At 39.8% G+C, this 23,683-nt stretch overlaps 1 protein-coding gene across 4 annotated transcripts in view; it reads right to left on the bottom strand.

The window, feature by feature from the left end:
• The window catches only part of FRMPD4 (FERM and PDZ domain containing 4), a 436,507-nt gene that overhangs the window by 69,066 nt on the left and 343,758 nt on the right, over window positions 1–23,683 (bottom strand). For all 4 annotated transcript variants that reach the window (XM_084617940.1, XM_084617937.1, XM_084617938.1 and 1 more), the window contains one exon: window positions 19,355–19,457. In XM_084617940.1, coding sequence (XP_084474066.1) covers window positions 19,355–19,457 — 103 coding nt within the window. The remainder of the gene's footprint in view (window positions 1–19,354; window positions 19,458–23,683) is intronic.

Raw genomic sequence — 23,683 nt, 5'->3', positions numbered from 1 at the left:
TCCATTGAAATCAATTAAATGAGTTCCACTCACTTCAGTTGGATCAGGCCCATTTTGCTGGAGAACTATTATACTATACTAAATAAACTCAGGGTTGGTGCACAAGCCATGTTTGCTCTCTTTTACGGTCCCTTTATAAATATGTTTGTCAAACATTTCCTTTTACAATCCCTTGGGGAAGGGAGCATTTATTGTTAGATGCAAAGGATTGCATGGCTCTAGTATACAACATGGCACACAAAAATTTATGTATTTTAGTATTTTTATGGTTCGGAATGTTCTATTGTTCACACACTTAAAATCAATAAATAGAATGTTAAAATATATTTTTTCCTTAGAGGATCTGTCCATAGATGTACAGTGTTTTGTTAGTGAGATGTTTTAGTAGATTAGGCACTGGGGAGACAGGGAGACAGCACTGTCACTTCTAGCAAATTATGTTTTAATAATTGTAATATGCTACATATTGTTAATACCATGACATTTTATTGAGTCTCCTTACATTAAATTAGATACAAAAGGGTATAGTCACCACAGCCACTTCTGTGTGATATAACAAACTAGCGTACAAGTGACAATGGGTAGGCTTTGCATTTTGCTGGTGGAATTACATTATTCTCTAATGTGAGCAATGTGAGAAAGTCACATGCCATCCTGTCCTGTTTATTTGATTCCTGAGTGAACAGCCCTGTAAAGAACTTTTTCTTCTCAATGTTAGTAAAAGTCTTTCAAAAGTCTGAAAATATTTCACAAGTATCAATTAAAGAAAATCTCTCAAGGAAGCATAGGCAAGCTAGCATAAGAGAGCCAGTATTTAGACAAATTTAAAAATCCCATTTAAAAATTTTTTTTTATCTGAAACACTTTAACAACTCCAAAGGAGCAATGAAACACTGACTGCTAGGCAAGCACATACTGGAACAACTTTTTAAAAGTTCACTCTATAAACTATGGCTTCTTTGAAACGCTTGGAGTGTATCCTACATATACCAGAAATGGGCAGAAAAGTAGCCACTATATAGTAACTACTGCACAAATATGTAGCAGTTAAATGTTGTCTCTTTAATCAAAAAAACCCAAAAGTGTTTGGTCCCCATTCTAAATAAATTGCTCACAATTACAAAATAACAACCCTTAGATCTGTAAAATGTACTAATCTAATTAAGGCATTTATGCCACACTCATCTGCATAAGGAAAAAATAATTTTTCAACAAGCAAAACTTTCTAATATTTCTGTCATTCATAACTTAAAAATTGCCAAACCCATATTTTAAAAAGTTTCAGTGTCGAATAAACTTGATACTTCGAAAGTTAAAGGGAAAAAGAGACTGCCACAAGCAAAATTATGGAAGGGGTATGTACTCAGGACAGTGTACTGTTAAAATATAAATACCATGTCAAATATGTTTTACTTTTGCTCAGTCAAAGGCACATTAGCCAGATGAAATACTGCACTATTGATTCATGAGTATAGTTCAGACAAAAGCAGGTAGGCCTCTGAATAACACTAAGGCCTAGACGAGTCTGAATGGAGGGAGATTGTGATTTATATGGAATATCATGGCACTGCAGAACCAGCCACTGGCAAAACTTCAGAAGCAACTCTGTACCTGATAAAGACCCTGAGAAAACAGGGAATGTGGACTGGTGGTAATGGGGAAGAGTTTAAGCATAGCACCTTTACAAGGTATGTTCCCCATTCAAAGTGGTATATTAACACTGTTGACAATGCAAGCAGTAACTTTTCGTAGACACTGTGAGAGCCTATCAGAAGTAGCAATCAGTTCAATTGGGTGACTAATAGTTGTGCAGCAACTGAGCTGACATCCTGTCAATCCATGGGGAAAGGGAGCACGCACAACGCACATCCAGACAGTGACTCTTCAAATGGATAGCCCAAGACTGTGGGATTTTGAATTGATTTTGCTGCAGATTGTCAGCCTCCATGCATTCATCAGGGATCATAGTAATGGATACCTCACAATCTTTTATATAGTTATCCTCAAAATGCCCCTGTGAGGTAGGGCAGTGCTTTTAATAGATTTTAAGGACAAAAGGGATTGTTATACATAGTGTAGGAATGTGTAGAAAAGATATGACGTATGGTAAGAGACCACTCTGGCTTAGTCAGGAGACCACTTTGAGAACTTGTGGAGGACAGGAGAGATCTCAGAGGACTGGCAACGGAAAATATAGTACCTATCTATAAAAAAGGGAATAAGGAAAACCCAGGGACTTATAGACCAGTCATCTTAACTTCAGTACCTGGAAAAATAATGGAGCAAATAATCAAACAATCAGTTTGTAAGCACCTAGAAGATAAGGTGATAAGTAACAGTCAACACTGATTTGTCAAAAACAAATCTTTCCAAACCAAACTAATATCCTTCTTTGACAGGGTAACAAGCCTTGTGAATAGGGAGAAACAGTTGATGTGATAAATCTCAACTTTAGTAAGGCTTAGAATCATAGAATCATAGAAAATCAGGGTTGGAAGGGACCCCTGAAGGTCATCTAGTCCAACCCCCTGCTCGAAGCAGAACCAATTCCCAGTTAAATCATCCCAGCCAGGGCTTTGTCAAGCCTGATCTTAAAAACCTCTAAGGAAGGAGATTCTACCACCTCCCTAGGTAACGCATTCCAGTGTTTCACCACCCTCTTAGTGAAAAAGTTTTTCCTAATATCCAATCTAAACCTCCCCCACTGCAACTTGAGACCGTTACTCCTCGTTCTGTCATCTGCTACCATTGAGAACAGTCTAGAGCCATCCTCTTTGGAACCCCCTTTCAGGTAGTTGAAAGCAGCTATCAAATCCCTCCTCATTCTTCTCTTCTGCAGGCTAAACAATCCCAGCTCCCTCAGCCTCTCCTCATAAGTCATGTGTTCTAGACCCCTAATCATTTTTGTTGCCCTTCGCTGGACTCTCTCCAATTTATCCACATCCTTCTTGTAGTGTGGGGCCCAAAACTGGACACAGTACTCCAGATGAGGCCTCACCAATGTCGAATAGAGGGGAACGATCATGTCCCTCGATCTGCTCGCTATGGCCCTACTTATACATCCCAAAATGCCATTGGCCTTCTTGGCAACAAGGGCACACTGCTGACTCATATCCAGCTTCTCGTCCACTGTCACCCCTAGGTCCTTTTCCGCAGAACTGCTGCCTAGCCATTCGGTCCCTAGTCTGTAGCGGTGCATTGGATTCTTCCATCCTAAGTGCAGGACCCTGCACTTATCCTTATTGAACCTCATCAGATTTCTTTTGGCCCAATCCTCCAATTTGTCTAGGTCCTTCTGTATCCTATCCCTCCCCTCCAGCGTATCTACCACTCCTCCCAGTTTAGTATCATCCGCAAATTTGCTGAGAGTGCAATCCACACCATCCTCCAGATCATTTATGAAGATATTGAACAAAACCGGCCCCAGGACCGACCCTTGGGGCACTCCACTTGATACCGGCTGCCAACTAGACATGGAGCCATTGATCACTACCCGTTGAGCCCGACTTCTGATACTGTCTCACATGACCTTCTTGTAAAGAAACTAGAAAAATATAGCCTACTATAGTCTACTGTATAGACTAACCTACTATAAGGTGGGTGCACAGCTGTGGTTGGAAAACCCTATCAATGGTTCACAGTCAAGCTGGAAGGGCATATTGAGTGGGGTCTCTCAGCGATCTGACCTGTGTCCTGTTCTATTCAATATCTTCATAAATGATTTGGATAAATACATAGAGCAGTGGTTCCCAAACTTGTTCCGCCGCTTATGCAGGGAAAGCCCCTGGCAGGCCAGGCCGGTTTGTTTACCTGCTGCGTCCACAGGTTTGGCCGATCGCGACTCCCAGTGGCCGCGGTTCACTGCTCCAGGCCAATGGGAGCTGCTGGAAGCGGCAGCCATTACGTTCCTCAGCCCATGCCACTTCCAGCAGCTCCTATTGGCCTGGAGCAGTGAACTGCGGCCAGTGGGAGCCGCGATCGGCCAAACCCTGTGGACGCGGCAGGTAAACAAACTGGCCTGACCCGGTAGGATCTTTCCCTGCACAAGTGGCGGAACAAGTTTGGGAACCACTGGCATAGAGAGTACACTCAAAATTAGCAAACATACCACACTGGGAGGGGTTGCAAGTGCTTTGGAGGATAGGATTAGAATTCAAAATGATCTTGATAAACTGAAGAAATGGTCTGAAATAAATAGGATGAAATTCCATAAGGACAAATACAAAGTACTATACTTAGAATGGAATAATGAATTGCACAAATAAAAAATAGGAAATTACTGGCTAGGAAGGAGTATTGCAGAAAAAGATCTGGGAGTTACAGTGGATCACAAACTGAATACGAATCAACAATTAAATACGATTGCAAAAAAAGCAAATATCATTCTGTGATGTATTAGCATGTGTTTTGTCAACAAGATACGAGAAGTACTTCTTCCACTCTACTCAGCACTGGCAAGGCCTCAACTACAGTTCTGTATCCAGTTCTGGGCACCACAATTTGGGAAAGATGCACACAAATTGAAGAAAGTCTAGAGAAGAGCAACAACAATGATTAAAGGTCTAGAAAACTTGACCTATGATGACAGATTGAAAAAACTGGTTTGTTTAGTATGGAGAAGAGAAGACTGAAGGGGGACAGGATACCAGTCTTCAAGTACAAAAAAGGCTGTTATAAAGAAAGGGTGATAAACTATTCTCCTTAACCACTGAAGAGAGGACAAGAAGTAATGGGCTTAAATTGCAGCAAGGGAGATTTAAGTTAGACACTAGGAAAAACTTCCTGAGTGTAGGGTAGTAAAGCACTGGAACAAATTACCTAGGGAAGCTGTGGAATCTCTATCACTGGAGGTTTTTAAGAACAGGTTAGGCAAACACCTGTCAGGGATGGTCTAGAATACATAATACTTAGTCCAGTCTCAGTGCAGGGGACTGGACTAGATGACCTATCAAGGTCCCTTCCAGTTCCACATTTCTATGATTATAATCATATACTCTGATCTCCTGCATAACACAGGGTAAAGAACCCACCCAGTAATCTCTGCAGCAAGCCCATAACTTCTATCTGAGTTATAGCTCTGTTTTAGAAAGACATCCAGTCTTGATTTAAAGACTTCAAGTGATGGAAAATCTATCACATCCTTTGACAAGTTGTTCCAGTGCTTAATTACCCTCACTGTTAAATGCACCTTATTTCTAGTCTGATCATATCTAGCTGCGCTTCCGAACACTGGATCTCGTTATGCCTTTTTCTATTAGATTAAATAGACATCTCTTCCCCATTTAGGTACATGTAGACTGGATCAAGTCACCTCTTAACCTTCTCCTGGACAAACTTAAGATTAAGTTAAGCTTAATTAAGATTAAGCTTCTTAAATCTCTCATATAAAGCATGTTTTCTAGACCTTGAGTCATTCTTGTAGCTCTTTTCTGAACCCTTTCCAATTGTCAACATCCTTTATGAGATGTGGATGCAGTATTCCAGTAATGGTCTCACCCATGCCATTTACAGTAGCAATACCACCTCCTTATTCCTACTTGATATTCCCTGGTTTGAGCATCCCTGGATCACGTCTGGGAACTCATGTTCAGTTTGTTATCTACTATGACGACGACCGGAGGTACTGAGAAACTAAGTGACTTGCCCAAGACCACACAGGAAGTCTGTGGAGGAGCTGGTAACTGATCTCTAACCACTATCGTACACCCTAACCACTGGACTATCATAGGTCTGCACCAACATTAGGCCTAGCTCCCAGAGGGACTTTAAATAAACATAAGCTGTAGATACTTCAAAGTCAATCTCTCTCTTTGTTTTATATAATAAAGGCAAGTTATGACTAGAACAGTTGCAAAATGGAATTTCTGTCCCCTAGGAAACTGATATTTCTACACTTGTTTTGTTCCAAATTGAAACAAACTGATGAAGTGGGTTTTAGCCCATGAAAGCTTATGCCCAAATAAATTTGTTAGTCTCTAAGGTGCCACAAGTACTCCTCGTTCTTTTTGCTGATACAGACTAACACGGCTACCACTCTGAAACCTGTTCAAATATTGAAACTGTTTGTATAAGGAAAAGATATTAAAACATTCAATTTGAAAATATAGAAATATTTTGGTTTGATGACCTGAAACACAGTTTTGTTTCAGATCAGTTCTACACTGATCTGCACCCTCACCCACCTGACTACCTCATGCTTCCTTCTCCCGTACAGACCCTCCTCCTCAGCCATAGTACATCTCTGATTATACCCCTAATCTCCCCCTGTGACTTAGCTGCATCAGAGATGCTTTGTTTCTGTTTTGCTAGGGAAAAATTTCACTGAAATTGATCTTCTCCTGTAAAATACTGCAATGTCAATGAAATTTAATTTTCCATTATGTTGTAACTTAAGAAATTTAGCTAACTGTGATAAAATATTTTTACACAAATACAACATATATCATAAAACAATATTTAATCATGATACACATAGACTTCAAAAGGTAAATTAATCCCTACATTTATGCATCTATAACATTGCAATATCCTAAACCAAAATTTAAAATTAGTAACTGAATGATTTTGGGTTTTTAAGAAGCCCATTGTGTACATCATTAACACATTTTAATTTGTATTTTTGTTATGATTTGTGTCTATTTGTACACTCGTCTATTTAACCTAAATAAGCAAAAGTTATAACTATAGAATAGGAAGCTCTTTGTGACCATAAAGTGCAGTCGCCCAGGTGGACATATTCTATGGTATCTCATGAGGATCTAAGCACTTTGAAAATCAGGCTACTTAACATGGATTTACGAGGCAGTCTAATCTACCTATCTAGCTATATGTGGAGGTAATAATTATTTGATAAATCTACAGAGCCATGTGATAAATTTATCATGCAGCTTTGATTTCCTCACCTGCCATCTGCCCATTGATCAGTATGCCCCAGGATTTATTCTAATAGCCACATCTTCTAAGTAGTTTCAATCCCATTTTTGAAAAGTAACTTGCCAGATAAACATTGCTTCCTCCTCTGCTAATATACGGAATTTTTACTAAAATTATTCCAGCTCAATGCCTAGGATGGACTAGATTCTGTCCCAGACCAGAGACAGATTTTCCATACATGAGTAACTTGGATTTGAAAGAAGAGCTTTATCTCATTGGAAAAGAGAAATTCCCAGCTTCCCAATGCTTCCAAACATTGGATCTTGTTATGCCTTTTTCTATTGGATTAAATAACCATCTAGTATCCAAAATCTCTTCCCACATAGATACTTGCAGATTGTGATCAAGTCACACTTAACATTCTCTTGGATAAATCAAATAGTTTAAGCTTCTTTGGAAAAGGGAAATTCCCAGCTTCCCAATGGGACACAAACCAGGTGCTGCTACCAGTGGAAGGGCTCAAGATGACAGATTTCAAAGTTTGTCATTTTTTATGTATTACAATTTTAGGTCATTCTAACCTCTAAGGTCAATTGGCCTCATGCTAATTAAGGCGCTTGACTTTATAGGAAAAGGGATAGAAAAATAGTTCCAATAAATATTCAAAAATCTACAAAATAGTTTTTCCTGTAACATATATGGCATGTACACAAGACATATGATATGAGATGGCAAAACAGGCTTAATTAGTTCTCACTTGGGATAACCTGCATAATCTTGGGGTTTTGCTACTTATGAGCAATGGATGCATACCAAAGTTATGCTGATAAAACCTTTATATGGCATACCACACAATCATGTTCCCATCTCTCTCTATGTATCTTTATACACACACACACCGGATTTATGATACAGTATTTGTTCTATAGAAAAAGGTCTTGAAAATTATATTAGCATACTGTAAACATGTCTAATATACTGAATATGATCTAGATACTTAAACATGAGAATATGTTGCCTCTTTTCTCCCAGAAAAATAATGCTTAAAAGGAGCTTGCCTATCTTTCCTCCATTTGCTCGTTTCAATATATGGCTTATTTCCTTCTTTGATTCTGTGCTAATTATGTGAATTACTGCTGACCTCAGCAAGTCTGCTGGACAGTCACTCAAATGAAAATGTCAAGCGATCATGGTTGCTTTGGTACATTCATAAATAGTTTTAATAATCTTATGACTTAATAAAGCTACTAATTTATTTGTCTGAATATTTAATTCAAAGGCTTTTGATACAAGCTGAAACTTCAGAGAAAGAGCATGAGAGGAATGGGCGGGGGGAGAGAGACAGACTATTTTTAGTCTAAAAGGCCAACTTTAAAAATACACAACATTGTCAAAAACATAGTGAAAAAAGCAGAAAAGGGCACAGATTTGTTCATAAGCTAAAGAATTCAGGAGTATCTGGAGAGCAAAACAGATTGAACAAGTGGTTTTAATATTTTAAGCTGTCTTCTAAAACTAAGAGTTGTTGTTATCCTCTTTAAAGTTTTGGGCAGAGAATATTGTTCTTTGTTAGCTAGGATATCTATGGAAAAACAATTTTTTTAAACTGTGAGACTTAGATATATTGTAATGATGTGCAAGGGAAAAAAACATTGAAGAGAAACAGAATGGATGAAGTGAAAATTTCACTACAGAGATTCGCAAAAAGAAAAGGAGTATTTGTGGCATCTTAGAGACTAACCAATTTATTTGAGCATAACCTTTCATGAGCTATAGCTCACTTCATCCGATGAAGTGAGCTGTAGATCACAAAAGCTTATGCTCAAATAAATTGGTTAGTCTCTAAGGTGCCACAAGTACTCCTTTTCTTTTTGCGAATACAGACTAACACAGCTGTTACTCTGAAACTACAGAGATTTAGCCTCATGGCTCCTATTTCTGTAAGTAAAGTATAAAAACACAAGAATGTTCAGCCAATGGTACCATTCCCCTCCCCCAGAAAAAGAGATGTCCTTTTTGTACACTGAGGTCTGACTGGAAGACCTGCTGAAAATTTGAAAGAATAGTGGCTGTCATACTGTGGTAACATCTTGCAGTAGGAGGTGACAAGACCTTTGTCTCTCTTGAGTTCTTTATTGTTTGACCTGTAATCAGTACAAACTTGGATTTCACTGAGCCTTCTGGTTTAATTAAACTGAATTACCGGAACTAAGAGTGAAATCAATGGACTAAAATGATTATTTGTTATAGAGAAGGTAAAATCGTTCAGAGCCTCCAGCCTGTGGAAAGTAGTACAAGAACTAACAAAACAGTTTACATTTCATCACATGCTGTTACTTGCTACACACTGTACCGCAAATCTGCCTGTAGGGAGGAGATGTCAGTTTTTATTGCAGTTTGAGTTCACCTCTGGAGGTTTGATTTTTGAAATTCTTATTTTATATAAGGTATAATATGGAGACAAAGTAAAATACTGAATCCCTGAGGGAGACACTCTGTATGAAATAAAATCCGACTAAACGTTGGATTTTGGTCCTCTCTACCTCAAATGTCTAGCAGATCCCATGGTGAGTGCCTTTAGAAGGTTTCAACAAAACTTTTCTCTTACAAGGAGTCTGTATTTGCTATTCCTTTTCCCTTTCTATTATTTGCCTTAACTGGGAATTCATCCTTTTTGGCCACTGAAATTCAATTATGGTCCAAATTTTTAAAAGGTAATTAGGCATCTAACTCTTATTCAAATCAAATACCTAAATACCTTTAAAAATCTGTCTTTATATGCTTAACCCTTTTGGCAGTTCTCTGGGTTCTGGCTGGCTGGTTAATTGGTAGAACTTGTCAGAAAATTTTGGCCAAAAAAAGGTTCATTGAAAAGCAGGAAAATATTTTTACAACAATTTCTGGACCAGCTCTAAGAATTGGCCTGAGAAGTCCTTAATTTTGATTATAAAGCAAAAAATTCATAAGCATGAGCAAAAAGTACTCATGAAGTACCTGAGGCATATGTGAAAGTTTGGGTTGTACACACAGGCAGGTGAGCAGCAAGTCTTTGACTTGTATGCACATATTATGCATTTGTACAATTAAGAAGGGTATGTGAAAAATGTGTGCACTTTTGGAAATGTGGCCCTTAAAGATATACCATCGACATGAAAACTAGTTCATTTTTAAAAAGGAAACAAAAATAGTTTCAGAAACTACACTTGCTTAAATCCACCCGTGTCTGTCATTAACTTGCCAGTGTGTCCTGATGGAGAGATCAGACATTCTACCATCTTCTGATGCTTTGTTGTAACTTGCCCTCTTACATGTACATGTTGAGGGGTCCCCAAAGCATGATTAACTACCATGTAGATTATATTATCAAAGCACAACAAGGAAAGAGAAAGACAATAAAAATCAAACTTTCACACATTGATTCTAAAGCATCTTAATCTTAGTTTTTTGCATTTTATTATTTTTACATATTCCCAGTAAGATTATATTGTGTCTAAATTTCAGGTAAGTGGTAAGTCAGCTTCCATCAGACCGGAAAGATAAAAGCCATCCTTGTTGGTTCCATCCAAAATAGTCATTTTGCACAATTTCTTTGCTCTTAGCACAGCCATTTCACATCTTCTTGTCCTAACTATAGTGTTCACTAACCATATAGCAATTTGTTACTGAATAGCTGACGTGAAATTTGTCAGCGATAATTCTTCTTTCCAAAGGGTAACATGGCATGATGATGTAACCTGAGGCATAATACTTCATTTGGATCACACATCAAACCCAGGAATTTTGAAAAGGTCAGAGTTAGTTTCTGACAATTTGCTGGTTTTACAAAATATCCAGCCTGAAAAATTTGAATGAGAACTTATAAAAATAAAGGAATAAAGGGACTAGGATCTGAACATTTTGATTATTGCATTTCACTTTGTTCACTGCTTGTGCCAAAATCTTTATAGGATTTATAATCTTTTGATTATAAGAGCTTACTGCTCTTTAAAGGTAGGTGTGAATGTGCGTGCATTCCTTTTCAGACATAACTGCTTTAAAAAAAGGTTTCAGAGTAGCAACTGTGTTAGTCTGTATCCGCAAAAAGAACAGGAGTACTTGTGGCACCTTAGAGACTAACAAATTTATTAGAGCATAAGGGCCCCAACTAAAACCTCTCCAACGCATCATCAAGGATCTACAACCTATCCTGAAGGACGACCCATCACTCTCACAGATCTTGGGAGACAGACCAGTCCTCGCTTACAGACAGCCCCCCAACCTGAAGCAAATACTCACCAGCAACCACACACCACACAACAAAAACACTAACCCAGGACCCTATCCTTGCAACAAAGCCCGATGCCAACTCTGTCCACATATTTATTCAAGTGACACCATCATAGGACCTAATCACATTAGCCATGCCATCGGGGCTCATTCACCTGCACATCTACCAATGTGATATATGCCATCATGTGCCAGCAATGCCCCTCTGCCATTTACATTGGCCAAAGAATAAATGGACAAAAATCTGACATCAGGAATCATAACATTCAAAAACTGGTAGGAGAACACTTCAACCTCTCTGGCCACTCAGTAAAAGATTTAAGGGTGGCAATTTTGCAACAGAGAAGCTTCAAAAACAGACTCCAGCGAAAAACTGCTGAGCTTGAATTAATATGCAAACTAGATACCATTCACTTGGGTTTGAATAGAGACTGGGAGTGGCTGGGTCATTACACATATTGAATCTATTTCCTTAAGTTAAGTATCCTCACACCACCTTGTCAACTGTCTAAATGGGCCATCTTGATTATCACTACAAAAGTTTTTTTCTCCTGCTGATAATAGCTCATCTTAACTAATTAGCCTCTCACAGTTTGTATGGTAACTTCCAACTTATCTGTATGTGTGTATATATGTTCCACTCTATGCATCTGATGAAGTGGGCTGTAGCCCACGAAAGCTTATGCTCTAATACATTGGTTAGTCTCTAAGGTGCCACAGGTACTCCTGCTTTAAAAAAAGAACTTCCATGGCTGGCCTTAGTTTTTAATAATGACAAATAATACTTTAGATTATTTCCCCATCTTTAGCTCTTAAGGAACTTTAACAAGGTGGGTAACCATTTTTAAACCCTTTTTATAGATGACTGACTGAGGCTAACGTGATCAAGAGGCTTATGTGATGTCTCTAATCTCACAGAGCCAGTCAGGAATTGAATCTCAGAGTCCTGACTCCCAGTTCTATTCTCAGTCAACTTGACTCAAGGCGCCCATTATGTAAAAAAACTTTGTCCCTTTGAAGTCAATGGCAAAACACCCACTGACTTCAATGGGTTTCACTCCTTCTGTTTGTGAATTCTCTAACACGTTCAATACTAAAACTCAAAGGCTCAGAATAATGATGGCTCACATCAAACACCGAAACAAAACATGTAGTACCTGGTGTTATTGGATTTATCGACTGAGCTGGAAGTATAATACCATCACGAAGACACATATATATAGCATGCTGATACTTACAAACACTAGGCTTGAGTAATAATCCACAAGCACTGGTTTACTGAAATACTGACTTAACATACATGCGCTCTACTGGAAAAAGTAGATTTCAAACGTCTTGGCTGATATATAATATCTTGGAGAAATATATGGTAGTACTTGACTATATTTGATTTTATTTATTTTGCTATGTTGTTGTTGAAGACAGAATCTCTTTTTACCTACCACGATAGAGCGACATCCATATCCATCAAGCGAGTACATGCAGTCTACCAAGTGAAACTCCACAGCAGTGTGCATGTTCAGCGATGGTGGATAGATGGATAAAGAAGATGCATTCTGTATTTAAATCCCATGGTAGTGATTAAAATGCAATATGCAACTTCTTTAATTGTAAAATTAGAGCGAAAAAGAAATTGTAAAATTACAGGGAAAGAACCTTCCAGATCTTTATGCTGCAGGATTTGCTAATTTGCCAAGGCAATGGTTACTTCAGAAGTCGCTTTCAGTCATTTCTCTTAAATATGAAATATGGTTGACATCACATAATGGATTGAACTATCCTCAGTCGTTCCAATTTGCAAATAGTCTTTTCGTGGAATACTGCAAAAACTGAAATACTGTTATTACAGCAGTAAATTAGTCGCAGAGAGACCCCATCTTTTTTCTAACGTGAAAATAATACGTTTTCCTCTAATAAAACATCCAAATACCAAGAAAAATAACCCCAGGAAAATACAACTGAAACTCAAAACAAATAATGATCTATGAGTGAGTTTTGCAATAGAAAAAAACCAGACTATTTATGGAAAGAACTGGAGGCCTACTTTAATAAAAGGAGAGAATTTTTACAGTGCTATTAAAGAGAAGGGTGCTGTTATCAAATCCTTTAATAGCCAAACTTTATTTTTATTCAGCAGAGGTGGAGTTTGTTATATTGAGTGAAAATGTTTGGGGGTCACTGTGACATTTTGGGTTCACCCAGGCTAGTAAGGTGTCAAGGTCTGCCTAGTAATTCTGCATGTCTTGTGGCTGTGTAGCTTTGGTTCAGAGCTCTGATCCCAACTGCTTGCGAACAGTTGACAAGACTCACACTGGCTTTGCACAACCAGGTTACCCCATGCAGGCTAACCTTGAAACCCTTCCAGCCCTGAATTAGCCCCCAAATTGTCCTACTGTAGGGACCAGTCCTCCTCACAAGACCCTCACAGAAAAAGTATTAGGGTCTCTGCCTCTCCAACCTGTCAGCTTACTAGAAGCACACACTTTCCAGAATTTACCCAGCACTGATGATTTATAATGAAAGCAAACCAAGTTTATTAAAGAGCATGGATTAAATGATACCAAGTAAAAGAATAAAGGTAGAGACAGCCCTAGACACTCAACAACAGACTTAAAAGTGGCCATTCTTCAACAAAAAAACCCTTCAAAAATAGACTTCAATGAGAAACTGCAGAACTGGAATTAATTTGCAAACTTGACACCATCAAATTAGGCCTGAAGAAAAACTGGGAGTGGCTGGGTCACTTCAAAAAGCAATTTTCCCTCTGATGATACTCACACCTTCTTGTCAACTGCTGGGAATGGGCCATATCCACTCTGATTGAATTGGCCTCATTAACACTGACCCCCCCACCTTGGTAAGGCAACTGCCATCTTTTCATGTGCTGTATATTTATACCTGCCTACTGTATTTTCACACCATGCATCTGAAGAAGTGGGTTACAGCCCACGAAAGCTTATGCCCAAATAAATTTGTTAGTCTCTAAGGTGCCACAAGACTCCTTCTTGTTTAAGCAAATAAAAGTGAAAACACACATCTAAAAGTTTAAAACTTCATCCTGCAGGATACCATCTTTCTTCAAGATTTTTTTTTCTCATCCACAGTCTTCTTTCCAGCTTTTACTGGCCAAAGTGGCCAGGGCCCACCACAGAGAATAAATTGCTTGGTTTCTGTCTCTTTAAGGTGAAGGATCAAGATGGAGTCTCTCTCTGTCCCTTATATTCCCAAAGGAATTGTATTTCTCCTAAAAGTCAGGAAAGCCACCTGGCGACTCAGCCGCTTGTTTCTGTCTGGGATGCACGAGACATGCTAATTCTCTCTCTCTGGAGTTCAGTTTCACTATAAACCCAGCTAGTTTAGCTTGATGGCTTTGTTTACTGCTAATATGTAATTGAGGTTAAAGACTCATTGCTTTGTCTAGGGCAAACCTGTTTATCACCTTTACCTATGTTAGGCTGTCTGGTCTTAAACATGTCCTAGTAACATTACAAAGAGCAAGTTTATATCTGTACACATAATGTTGTTACATATATTTCACAATGGAATTGTTGTTACATATATTCCACTGTGTTATCAGTTTTCAAATGATACCTCAGAAGGCATATTTTGAACAAATATTATTGCAGGAGTATGTAGGTTGTGAGTACAGGGGTGCCTTGGGTCACAGCCATTGTAAACGTCATTAAAACATATTGCTAAGTAAAACTACTTAAATTTGCCAATCTGAGAATGAGTATATGTGTATATAAAATATATGTACATACATATAAAACACACATACTTCCTAAATATTAACATTTTCAAAATACTTACATTACATACACACACACACACATAACTTACATACATACACATTGCATTAGGAGACAAACGACTTATTAAAAAATATTTACCTAACCATGATAAAACTGACTTGGCTATATTGACTTGTTTACCTGTGCCGATGCAAGTTTTAAATTAATTAATAAAAATAAGAAATGTTGCTGAGAAATGTAATACTACAGAAGCTCCAAGGGCTTCAAGCATTTAGTCAGCAATTAATTTCTATACCATATAACATGTTTAGGTTGGCATAGTTCATCTCCTTCAAACACACAGAAATCTGCATTGATATGAAAGCTATCCCCCAGTATGGGAGAAAGCTAATTATTCTGTGATGAATGTAAGAGTCAAAGCATTTGTATCAGCTGTATAATAAAAACCAAGATCAGCAGCTGCTGCTACAATGTTGCACAGTCTGTTCTTTAAATAGATCTTATCTATTTGGTATTCACTTTGCCTACTCCTTGCCTAGATATTAATGATACACTTACAAATGAACCTGTTTTCAAGTCAAGTCATCTCCTTTCCCCAATTTTCCCTACTTTGCTCCTGAAGAGACCTCTTTTAAAATGCAACCACCGGTTATTCATAAAAACGTGACCTGCCTTTTTTAGGAAATATTATAAACATGACTGCTGCGTATCTTCCTTGAAATAGCTCAACAGAGTAGAATACAGCCCAAAAGCCATTGAACGTTGCCAGAAATAATGAGAGCTTACATGCACTATCAATATCTCCGTAACTGTGGGTCTCAGTGATGACCTGGACTTTAATTAAATGTTACTAGTAAAGCAGGAGTCAAGGAAAATGAGATGGATGAGAATAAACTACAGACACAGTTCATTATTATATAATGTATATCCTTGTTAATCTCTAGACCTCACAGCCTAGCAATAGTATTCCTCAATTTACAGACTATTTAAACACAAATAAACAAAAAAATCCTTTACTGTGTCTCTGATGAGAAATCTCTTTACCCAGATGTTGCTTCATCACAGAGTTAGGCAGTTTATGGGAAGGTTAACATCTTTACAACAGGCCTGTTTTAATGTAACCAGTTCTAAAATGACCCCCAAGTCATGTAATAAAATATTAACATTTCATGAACAGATAAAGTGATGCAACAGTGCAAGCTTTCATAGTACTAAGTGTATCTCCTCCATCATTTACTAAAGCTGGTGCACTGTATATCACAATAATTTTCTACTCATTTTTCACCACATAGGAAGGGAAAATTAGTGAGCAGCTTTGGCACTAATAGCACCCACTTCAAAGGAAAGCAACTGAAGTGGTAGCCCCTGGCAATTTTGAGGAAACAAATGCCGCAAATTTAGTGGTTGGGAAAGTGGTCTTTTCTAAGGGCAGAATGGGAAAAGACAGCTGTATAATTTCTTCACAATTCAGATACCACTTTTTGGTGTGGATTCTGAAGTACAAATATTTTCTTTCTTTGAATTTAAAGTTACATTTAATCAATGTCCCCATTTTGATGTTCCCTTCAATAGCAATACTGTTCTCATAAAGAAATTTCCCCGTTACATTTACTTGAATTTGATTAGTATGCAATTAGAAATTAAACAGAATCAAAACTCTGATATAATATTCAAGACTTGGCACAACAACTCTAATTTTTATACACTTTTGTTTGAAACATTGAGTCCTGCCCATATTTCAGTTTAAAACATTTCATCGTTGCGTTAAAACACTTTTAAAGCTTTATTCTATATTTGGCACAAGACGACTATATTTTCAAATAAGACTGATTTTTTCTTCCATTTTCTACAACTATAAAAGCAAATCTTTTCTTGGTTTTGCAGTAAGCTTCTTGGCAGGACTGGATAGAAGCAACTTCCACATAGCTAATGCTAAGCAGTTCTTATACCTGATCTGCAGTATACAATGAGGTCATGCATTCACCCCCACCCATTCCCTCATCCCCGCAATATTATGCAGTTATATCTTTTTTATATATATCCTTCTCTGGGAAGAGAGCTTACCCATCACTGACTGCAGACATATGCCTACCAGTCAGAAAGCAAGATTTCAAAATTTCCTCTGTCTGCGCTTCAAACTGAGACAAAGCATCGCTTTCAAAGATATGAATGTGTCCGACCCAAGAATGACCTTGGGTTAGATACGGTATGGAAGGGATGCACTACTGTACTGGCGCAGTGAACGGCTTCTGCCATGATGTGGTGACTGCATGCCTTGTCTAATCATTCCAGATGTCCTCGATGAAATGATGATAAGCTCTTTAAGTGGAATGATGTACATACTGCTAATACAGCCCTTTGTGAAATTCATCAAAGAAAAGACAACTTCTGACAAAGTCCCAGAGGCAGGTACATGTAGAGAGCAGTGATACAATTCAACTACAAGGAAAGCACCATGAAAAGATAGAATTCAACAACACTAAAAGGATTATTTACAGTAGCATTTCCAAGACACTACCTACGGAGTCAATATGATCAGAGAATACTACTTTCATATTCAACATGGATCAGCTTCTCAACTCCCCTTCACAGAGGGACCTCCCTCATATTTAGATCCAATTTGCCTCAGTCCTAATTAGGCAGTCTATTTTTCCTATTACTGTAAATTACTGACACCAGGGAGGGAGATGGGGCTGTATCCCACTGTTGATAATGGGACGTATGCGTTATACATCCCAAACAATCAGGAAAAGAATATAGACTACAACATGATAGTTTTATGTAGCATAAAGGCATTCCAAAGAAGTTTCAATGACCAGTTAAATACTATCTATCTGTTTCATGCTGCCACCCATCATTGTAATATCTGAGTGCTTCCACATAAAATCAATAGCAATTGACCCCGTAAAGACTTTAACTCTTTTTGTGGTAAATCTCTGCTTTATGAATTTTGTTTTTATTTGTTGGTTGAGTTGTTTGTTACAGTGTTTTATTTTCTTTTATTTTTCAGGGATGTGGTGTCACTGTTGTGGGTATCTTTCTTGCTATTGTAGAAAATATTTTTTGAAAAGGAAGGTATGCAGCATTTCCAAAAGATAGTAAGACTTTTGAGTCACCCAGTCTCCTACAGAAGTTTTATTCCACAAGCAGATCCCCTTGACTGAGAACACTTTGCCCCCAACTCTCATGCGCTTCATCCTATGTATTGTGATCTGATTCATCCCAGAGAATCACAGCTGTTGTAGAAGTTCATAAATTGAAATTCAGAATTGACTCTTTTAGAAAAGTGTCAGGGCAATTTACTTTCAACATTGGTGGTTGCCAGATTTGGAGAGAAGGACCCTCCATTTAACCTATCAGGGAAAAAATGTGTACGATCAGATCCTGAAATTCCCTAACACCAGCTAGCCCAAGGAGAAAGTGAAAAAAATACATACAACACACTGCCCTCTAAGAGGCATGCCTCTGAAGTTTAAAACAACTGTGTACTATATTTATTGCCAATCAATTTTCTATTTAATAAACTTGTTAAAACATACTCTAACTTACTCCACCTCCTGAGTTTTGTTATACTTTCTTTTATCTCTATGGCTTCACTCCACTTTTTCCCCCCATTATACATCACGTTGTATCTTTGTGTGTTGTTCCCTCTTTTCCTTTTCTCTTCCTCCACCCCATAATAAATGTCATCTTTCTTTTCCTACCGTGTCTTCTGTTTGCTAACTTCTTTCCCTCCCTCTCCCTTGCACTTTTTATAATTTATCCCCTTTATTCCTCACACTCGCCCACTCAACACACACCTACTTGCACAAATTCACATGCTGTCCACTCAAGCATGCACTACTCAAAAGCCTCCCCCCAACACACACATATATATGCACCTATTCACTCACAGGCTCACCTCTTCCTGCCTTCCCCAACCCCGAAGGTAACAGAGCCCCATATCCTAGGCTACTCTCTTCCCTCTTTAGTCCCACTCCACTACTGTCATGAAAAAGCAGTATAAAGCAGCAACCGCCTGGCCCACTCTGCTCTAAGGATTGTCCCCACAACCCACCCCTCAGGGAAGAAGTCAAAAATGCCAGATTCTTTGTACCCTGTCCCAGTCAACTCGCCACGCTGTTCCAACATTTTCTTTACCCAAGCAACCAGAGGAGCGGTTTCTTCGAGCCCTGCATATGATACAACCGTTAATCATCAAGGTTACCTGTCCTTCAACCAACCTCTTTTGGAGGTGCTTTAGTATATTTTTTCACATTTATTCACACTCCCGCAGTATTTATGTAAGGAAATTTCCCGTCAGTAATATGCAATTCCACCAACATTTGTTATAAGCTCAGTAACATTATTTTCCACTTTCTCCGCTCTGAGAAGGTAAGAATGCCACATTATCAAGTGACTGTTCTGGCAGTAAGCCACTGGGCTCATGGTTTATTTGGTAGGACGAAGGCATCAACTACCTGACAAGGTCGATGACTCTCTCCCTTGGAGCAGTGCTGACTGGCTCATCATTAATCATTATGATCTGATCTCCTGGTATAAGTTTTCCTTCAGAGGGGCCGCCTGGAGACAAATGAGAAATAAGGACAGGTTAGTAGACCATTATAAACACATAGACAGTCTGCTCTACTGGCAGATATTAGATATGGTTCATCTTGGAGGTCTAAAGCACTTTGCTGATAATATATCCTCACCAGAAAGCTAACAATCTAAATGTACATATTACAGTACCTGATAAGTGCCTAAATATAAAATTATATTTAGATACTTAAATAACCAGGACCGGATTTTCCCTGACAAGTCAAAGGGAGCTGCAGGTGATCAGCACCACTGAAAATCAGGTCACTTTTATTTAGGTATGAAATTACAAGAAGACTCTAATGTTAGGCACTCAGATATGAAAGCTTCAGCCAAGAGCTTTGGTTTCCAACTCTACTGAAATGTAAGGTTAAGATTGCTTGGTGGTACATCGTCCCCTTGCAGAAGGCTGAGATGAGCAAAACTCAAACTTCTGACCACCAGGAAATTTCTTTTTGTTCTCTAATAGTGTTAGATGCAATCCTGTGGGTGAGTATAAATTGGTTGTCAAAGGAGGTGAAGAGCCTATACATTTTCAGCAACTGTGGGGTTGGCAGAGCAAAGGTTTGTGTGTTAGTAGGGCATATTGTGGCACTGCTGGAAGAGGGTAGGGTTACAGTTGCATGGGCAACCTTAACGGCACATTTCCTGGTTTTCAGAAGATTGAGTTTTGCTCAACTCAACAAGGAGATGACATGTCACCAAGCAACCTTAACTTTGTATTAACATAATTATTTGCCACCGAATTTCCTAGGTCGCTGACCAGGAAAATATATGCTCCTGTTAGGAATTAATAGTCTGAAGAAGCAAGGAGGACATCATCATCTGCTATAAATGCATTTGAGTGCTGTGTGTAATACAGGAGTGGTGGTCTAAGGCAGGGGTTCTCAACCTGGGGTGCAAGGCGGAGGTCTTCCAGTGGGTACATCACCTCATCTAGATATTTGCCTAGTTTTACAACAGGCTATATCAAAAGCACTAGCAAAGTCAGTACAAACTAAAATTTCATACAGACAGCCACTTGTTCATACTGCTCTTTATACTACACACTGAAATGTGAGTACAATATTTATATTCCAATGGATTTATAATTATAGGGTAAAAATGAGAAAGTGAACAATTGTTCAGTGACAGTGTGCTGTGACACTTTTGTATTTGTATGCCTGATTTTGTAAGTAGTTTTTAAGTGAGGTGAAACTTGGAGGTACTCAAGACAAATCAGACTATGAAAGGGGTATAGTAGTATGGAAAGGTTAAGAACCACTGGTCTAAGGTAAAGATGTTAAATTGGGGTACACTGTTCTTTTGGGAATGGAGGGTCTGGGATTTCTGTGGGTATCCAGTGATCAATGCCTGGAAAACACAAAGGGACACTTTGAAGGGACTTGGAGCCATCTATTGTTAACTTGCAGGGCAAAGACAGAGGAGAGTGCTGGAGTGGCTGACAGACTGGTTGTGTTTGTGAGCTAACACAGGCAAGAGTCCCTTGTGCTGGAGGCAAGTGGCAACAAACTTGCAATCCTGAATGCCCCAAGATGCATCACACGCAGGTTGGGGTACACTGTCAGAGCTGTGGAATTGGGGTTCAGGCAGGTTGGAGTGCACTGTCAGAGCTGTGGAGTTGGGGTTCAGGCAGGTTGGGGTGCACTGTCAGAGCTGTGGAATTGGGGTTCAGGCAGGTTGGAGTGCACTGTCAGAGCTGTGGAGTTGGGGTTCAGGCAGGTTGGGGTGCACTGTCAGAGCTGTGGCATAGAGCCCTGTGCTGGATTAGTGTAGAGACCGGCAGCAGGACCAGGATCCCATGGGTCCCACAGGACCTGCTGCTATAATTGCAGGCACGTGTAGGAGTGGGTATTGCAGGATTAAAAATAGTTCCATGCAGGGCTCTAATGTGCAGTTCATGGGGGTTCGGGTGCATTGGCAGACCTGAGGCTGCAGGGTGGTTGCAATGAGAGGATTGAAGTGCAGAAGCAGAGCCCGGGATGCAAGGAAGTTAGGGTGCACTGGCAGAGCTGAGGGGGTGCCATGCCTCCCTTGCCTGAGTCCCCAAACTCTCTTGCTTCCCATACCATCAATCTCCATTTCTGCCCCCCATAACATCACTGGTTGCCTAAACTTCTCTCCTCCAGTTCCCACAGTCCTCCGTCTCCTGATACGCCTCCCCTCCCAGGAAGCATTCACATGTCTAATTCCCACCCCTGCCCTAACTTTTTCACTAGGAGGGTGGTGAAGCACTGGAATGGGTTACCTAGGGAGGTGGTGGAATCTCCTTCCTTAGAGGTTTTTAAATTCAGGCTTTCTAAACTATACAGAATAGAAAACAATAGAATAAAATTCTTTCTTTAAATGAAGTGGGTCAACCAGTATAGTCAAACAATAGTAATGGCTAAGAGTAATAACTATGATATTGGCTTTTTGCTGCTAACAAATTTATGGGTTTGAAACGAGTGCAGTGAGAAACAATATTCCAAAGTACAAGCCTTTACAGAATCATAGAATTATAGGGTTAGAAGGGACTGCAAGGGTCATCTAGTCTACCACCCTGCCAAGATGCAGGGTTTGTTGGGTCTAACCCATTAAAGACAGATGGCTATCCAACCTCCTTTTGAAAACTTCCAGTGAAGGAGCTTCCACAACCTCCCTAGGCAGTCTGTTCCATTGTCCTACTGTTCTTACAGTTAAGAAGTTTTTCCTGGGACTTAATCTAAATCTGCTATGCTGTAGTTTGAACCCATTGCCTCTTGTCCTGCTCTCTGTGGCAAGAGAGAACAACTTTTCTTCATCTTTTTTATGGCAGCCTTTCCAGTATTTGAAGACTGCTATCATATCCCTCCCTTAATCTCCTCTTTTCCAAGCTAAACATACCCAGTTCCTTCAGCCTTTGCTCATACGGCTTGCATTCCATCCCTTTGATCATTTTTGTCACTTGCCTCTGGATTCTTTCCAGTTTCTCTACATCAGTGGTTTTCAAACTTTTTTCTGGGGACCCTGTTGAAGAAAACTGTTGATGCCTGTGACTCAACAAGAGCTGGGGATGAGAGGTTTGGGGTGTGGGAGGGGCTCAGGGATCGGGCAGGGGATTGAGGGTGAGGGAGGGGGTCACGGTTCTGGGCTGGGGGTGCAAGCTATGAGGTGGGGCCGGGGATGAGGGGTTTGGGGTGCAGGAAGGGGTTCTGGGTTTGGGGGGTCTCAGGGCTGAGGCAGGGGATTGGGGTGCAGAGTTGGGGCTTGGATTTACCTCCAGGGGCTGCTGGTCAGCAGTGCAGCTGGGGTGAGGAGGCAGGCTTCCTGCCTGTCCTGGCACCACGGACAGTGCTGCACCCCAGAAGCAGCCTGCAGCAGGTCTGGCTCCTAGGCGGAGGCCCGCAAGTGTAGGCCTCCACCTCCCCCAGTTCCCATTGGCCCGTTCCCGGCCAATGGGAGTGCGGAGCCTGTGCTCGGGGCGGGGGCAGCGTGCGGGGTCCTGTGGCTCCCTGCCTAGAAGCTGGACCCACTGCTGGCTGCTTCCGGGGCGCAGCATGGTGTCAAAACAGGTAGGCACTAGCCTGCCTTAGCTTGGCAGCACCACCAACGGGACTTTCAATGTCCCAGTGGGCACTGCTGACCAGAGTGACCCAGTGCCTGACATGCCGCAACCCAGTATTGGGTCGCAACCCGAAGTTTGAAAAACACTGCTCTACATCCTTTGGTGACCAAAACTGGACATAGTACTCCAGCTGAGGCCTAACCAGTGCCGAGTAGAGCAGTACTATTACCTCCCATGACTTTCATGCTAATACTATACTTCTGTTAATACAACTCAAAATTGCATTTGCTTTTTTTGCAACAGCATCACATTGCTGACTCATGTTAATGGCGTGATCCACCACAACGCCCAGATTCTTCTCAGCAGCGTTGCTGCCAAGCCAGTTATCTCTCATTCTGTATTTGTGCATTTGGTTTTTCTTCCCTAAGTGTAACACCTTACATTTGTCTTTGTTGAATTTCATTTTGTTGTCTATAGCCAATTTTATAGAATTTCATTTTGTCATCTATAGCCAGTTCTCCAATTTATCAAGATTCCTTTGAATTTTAGCTGTATTCTCCAAAGTATTGGCAACCGCCCCTCACTTTGTGTCATCTGCAAACTTGATCATTATGCTCTCTATACCTACATCTAGATAATTAATAAAGATATTAAACAACACCAGATCCAGAACAGATCCCTGTGG

The sequence above is a fragment of the Lepidochelys olivacea genome (genome assembly GCF_965140295.1).
Source record: "Lepidochelys olivacea isolate rLepOli2 genome assembly, chromosome: 1".
NCBI lineage: Eukaryota > Metazoa > Chordata > Testudines > Cheloniidae > Lepidochelys > Lepidochelys olivacea.
The sequence above is the reverse complement of the archived record's forward strand: the minus strand, read 5'-3'. Positions and strand labels throughout refer to the sequence as shown.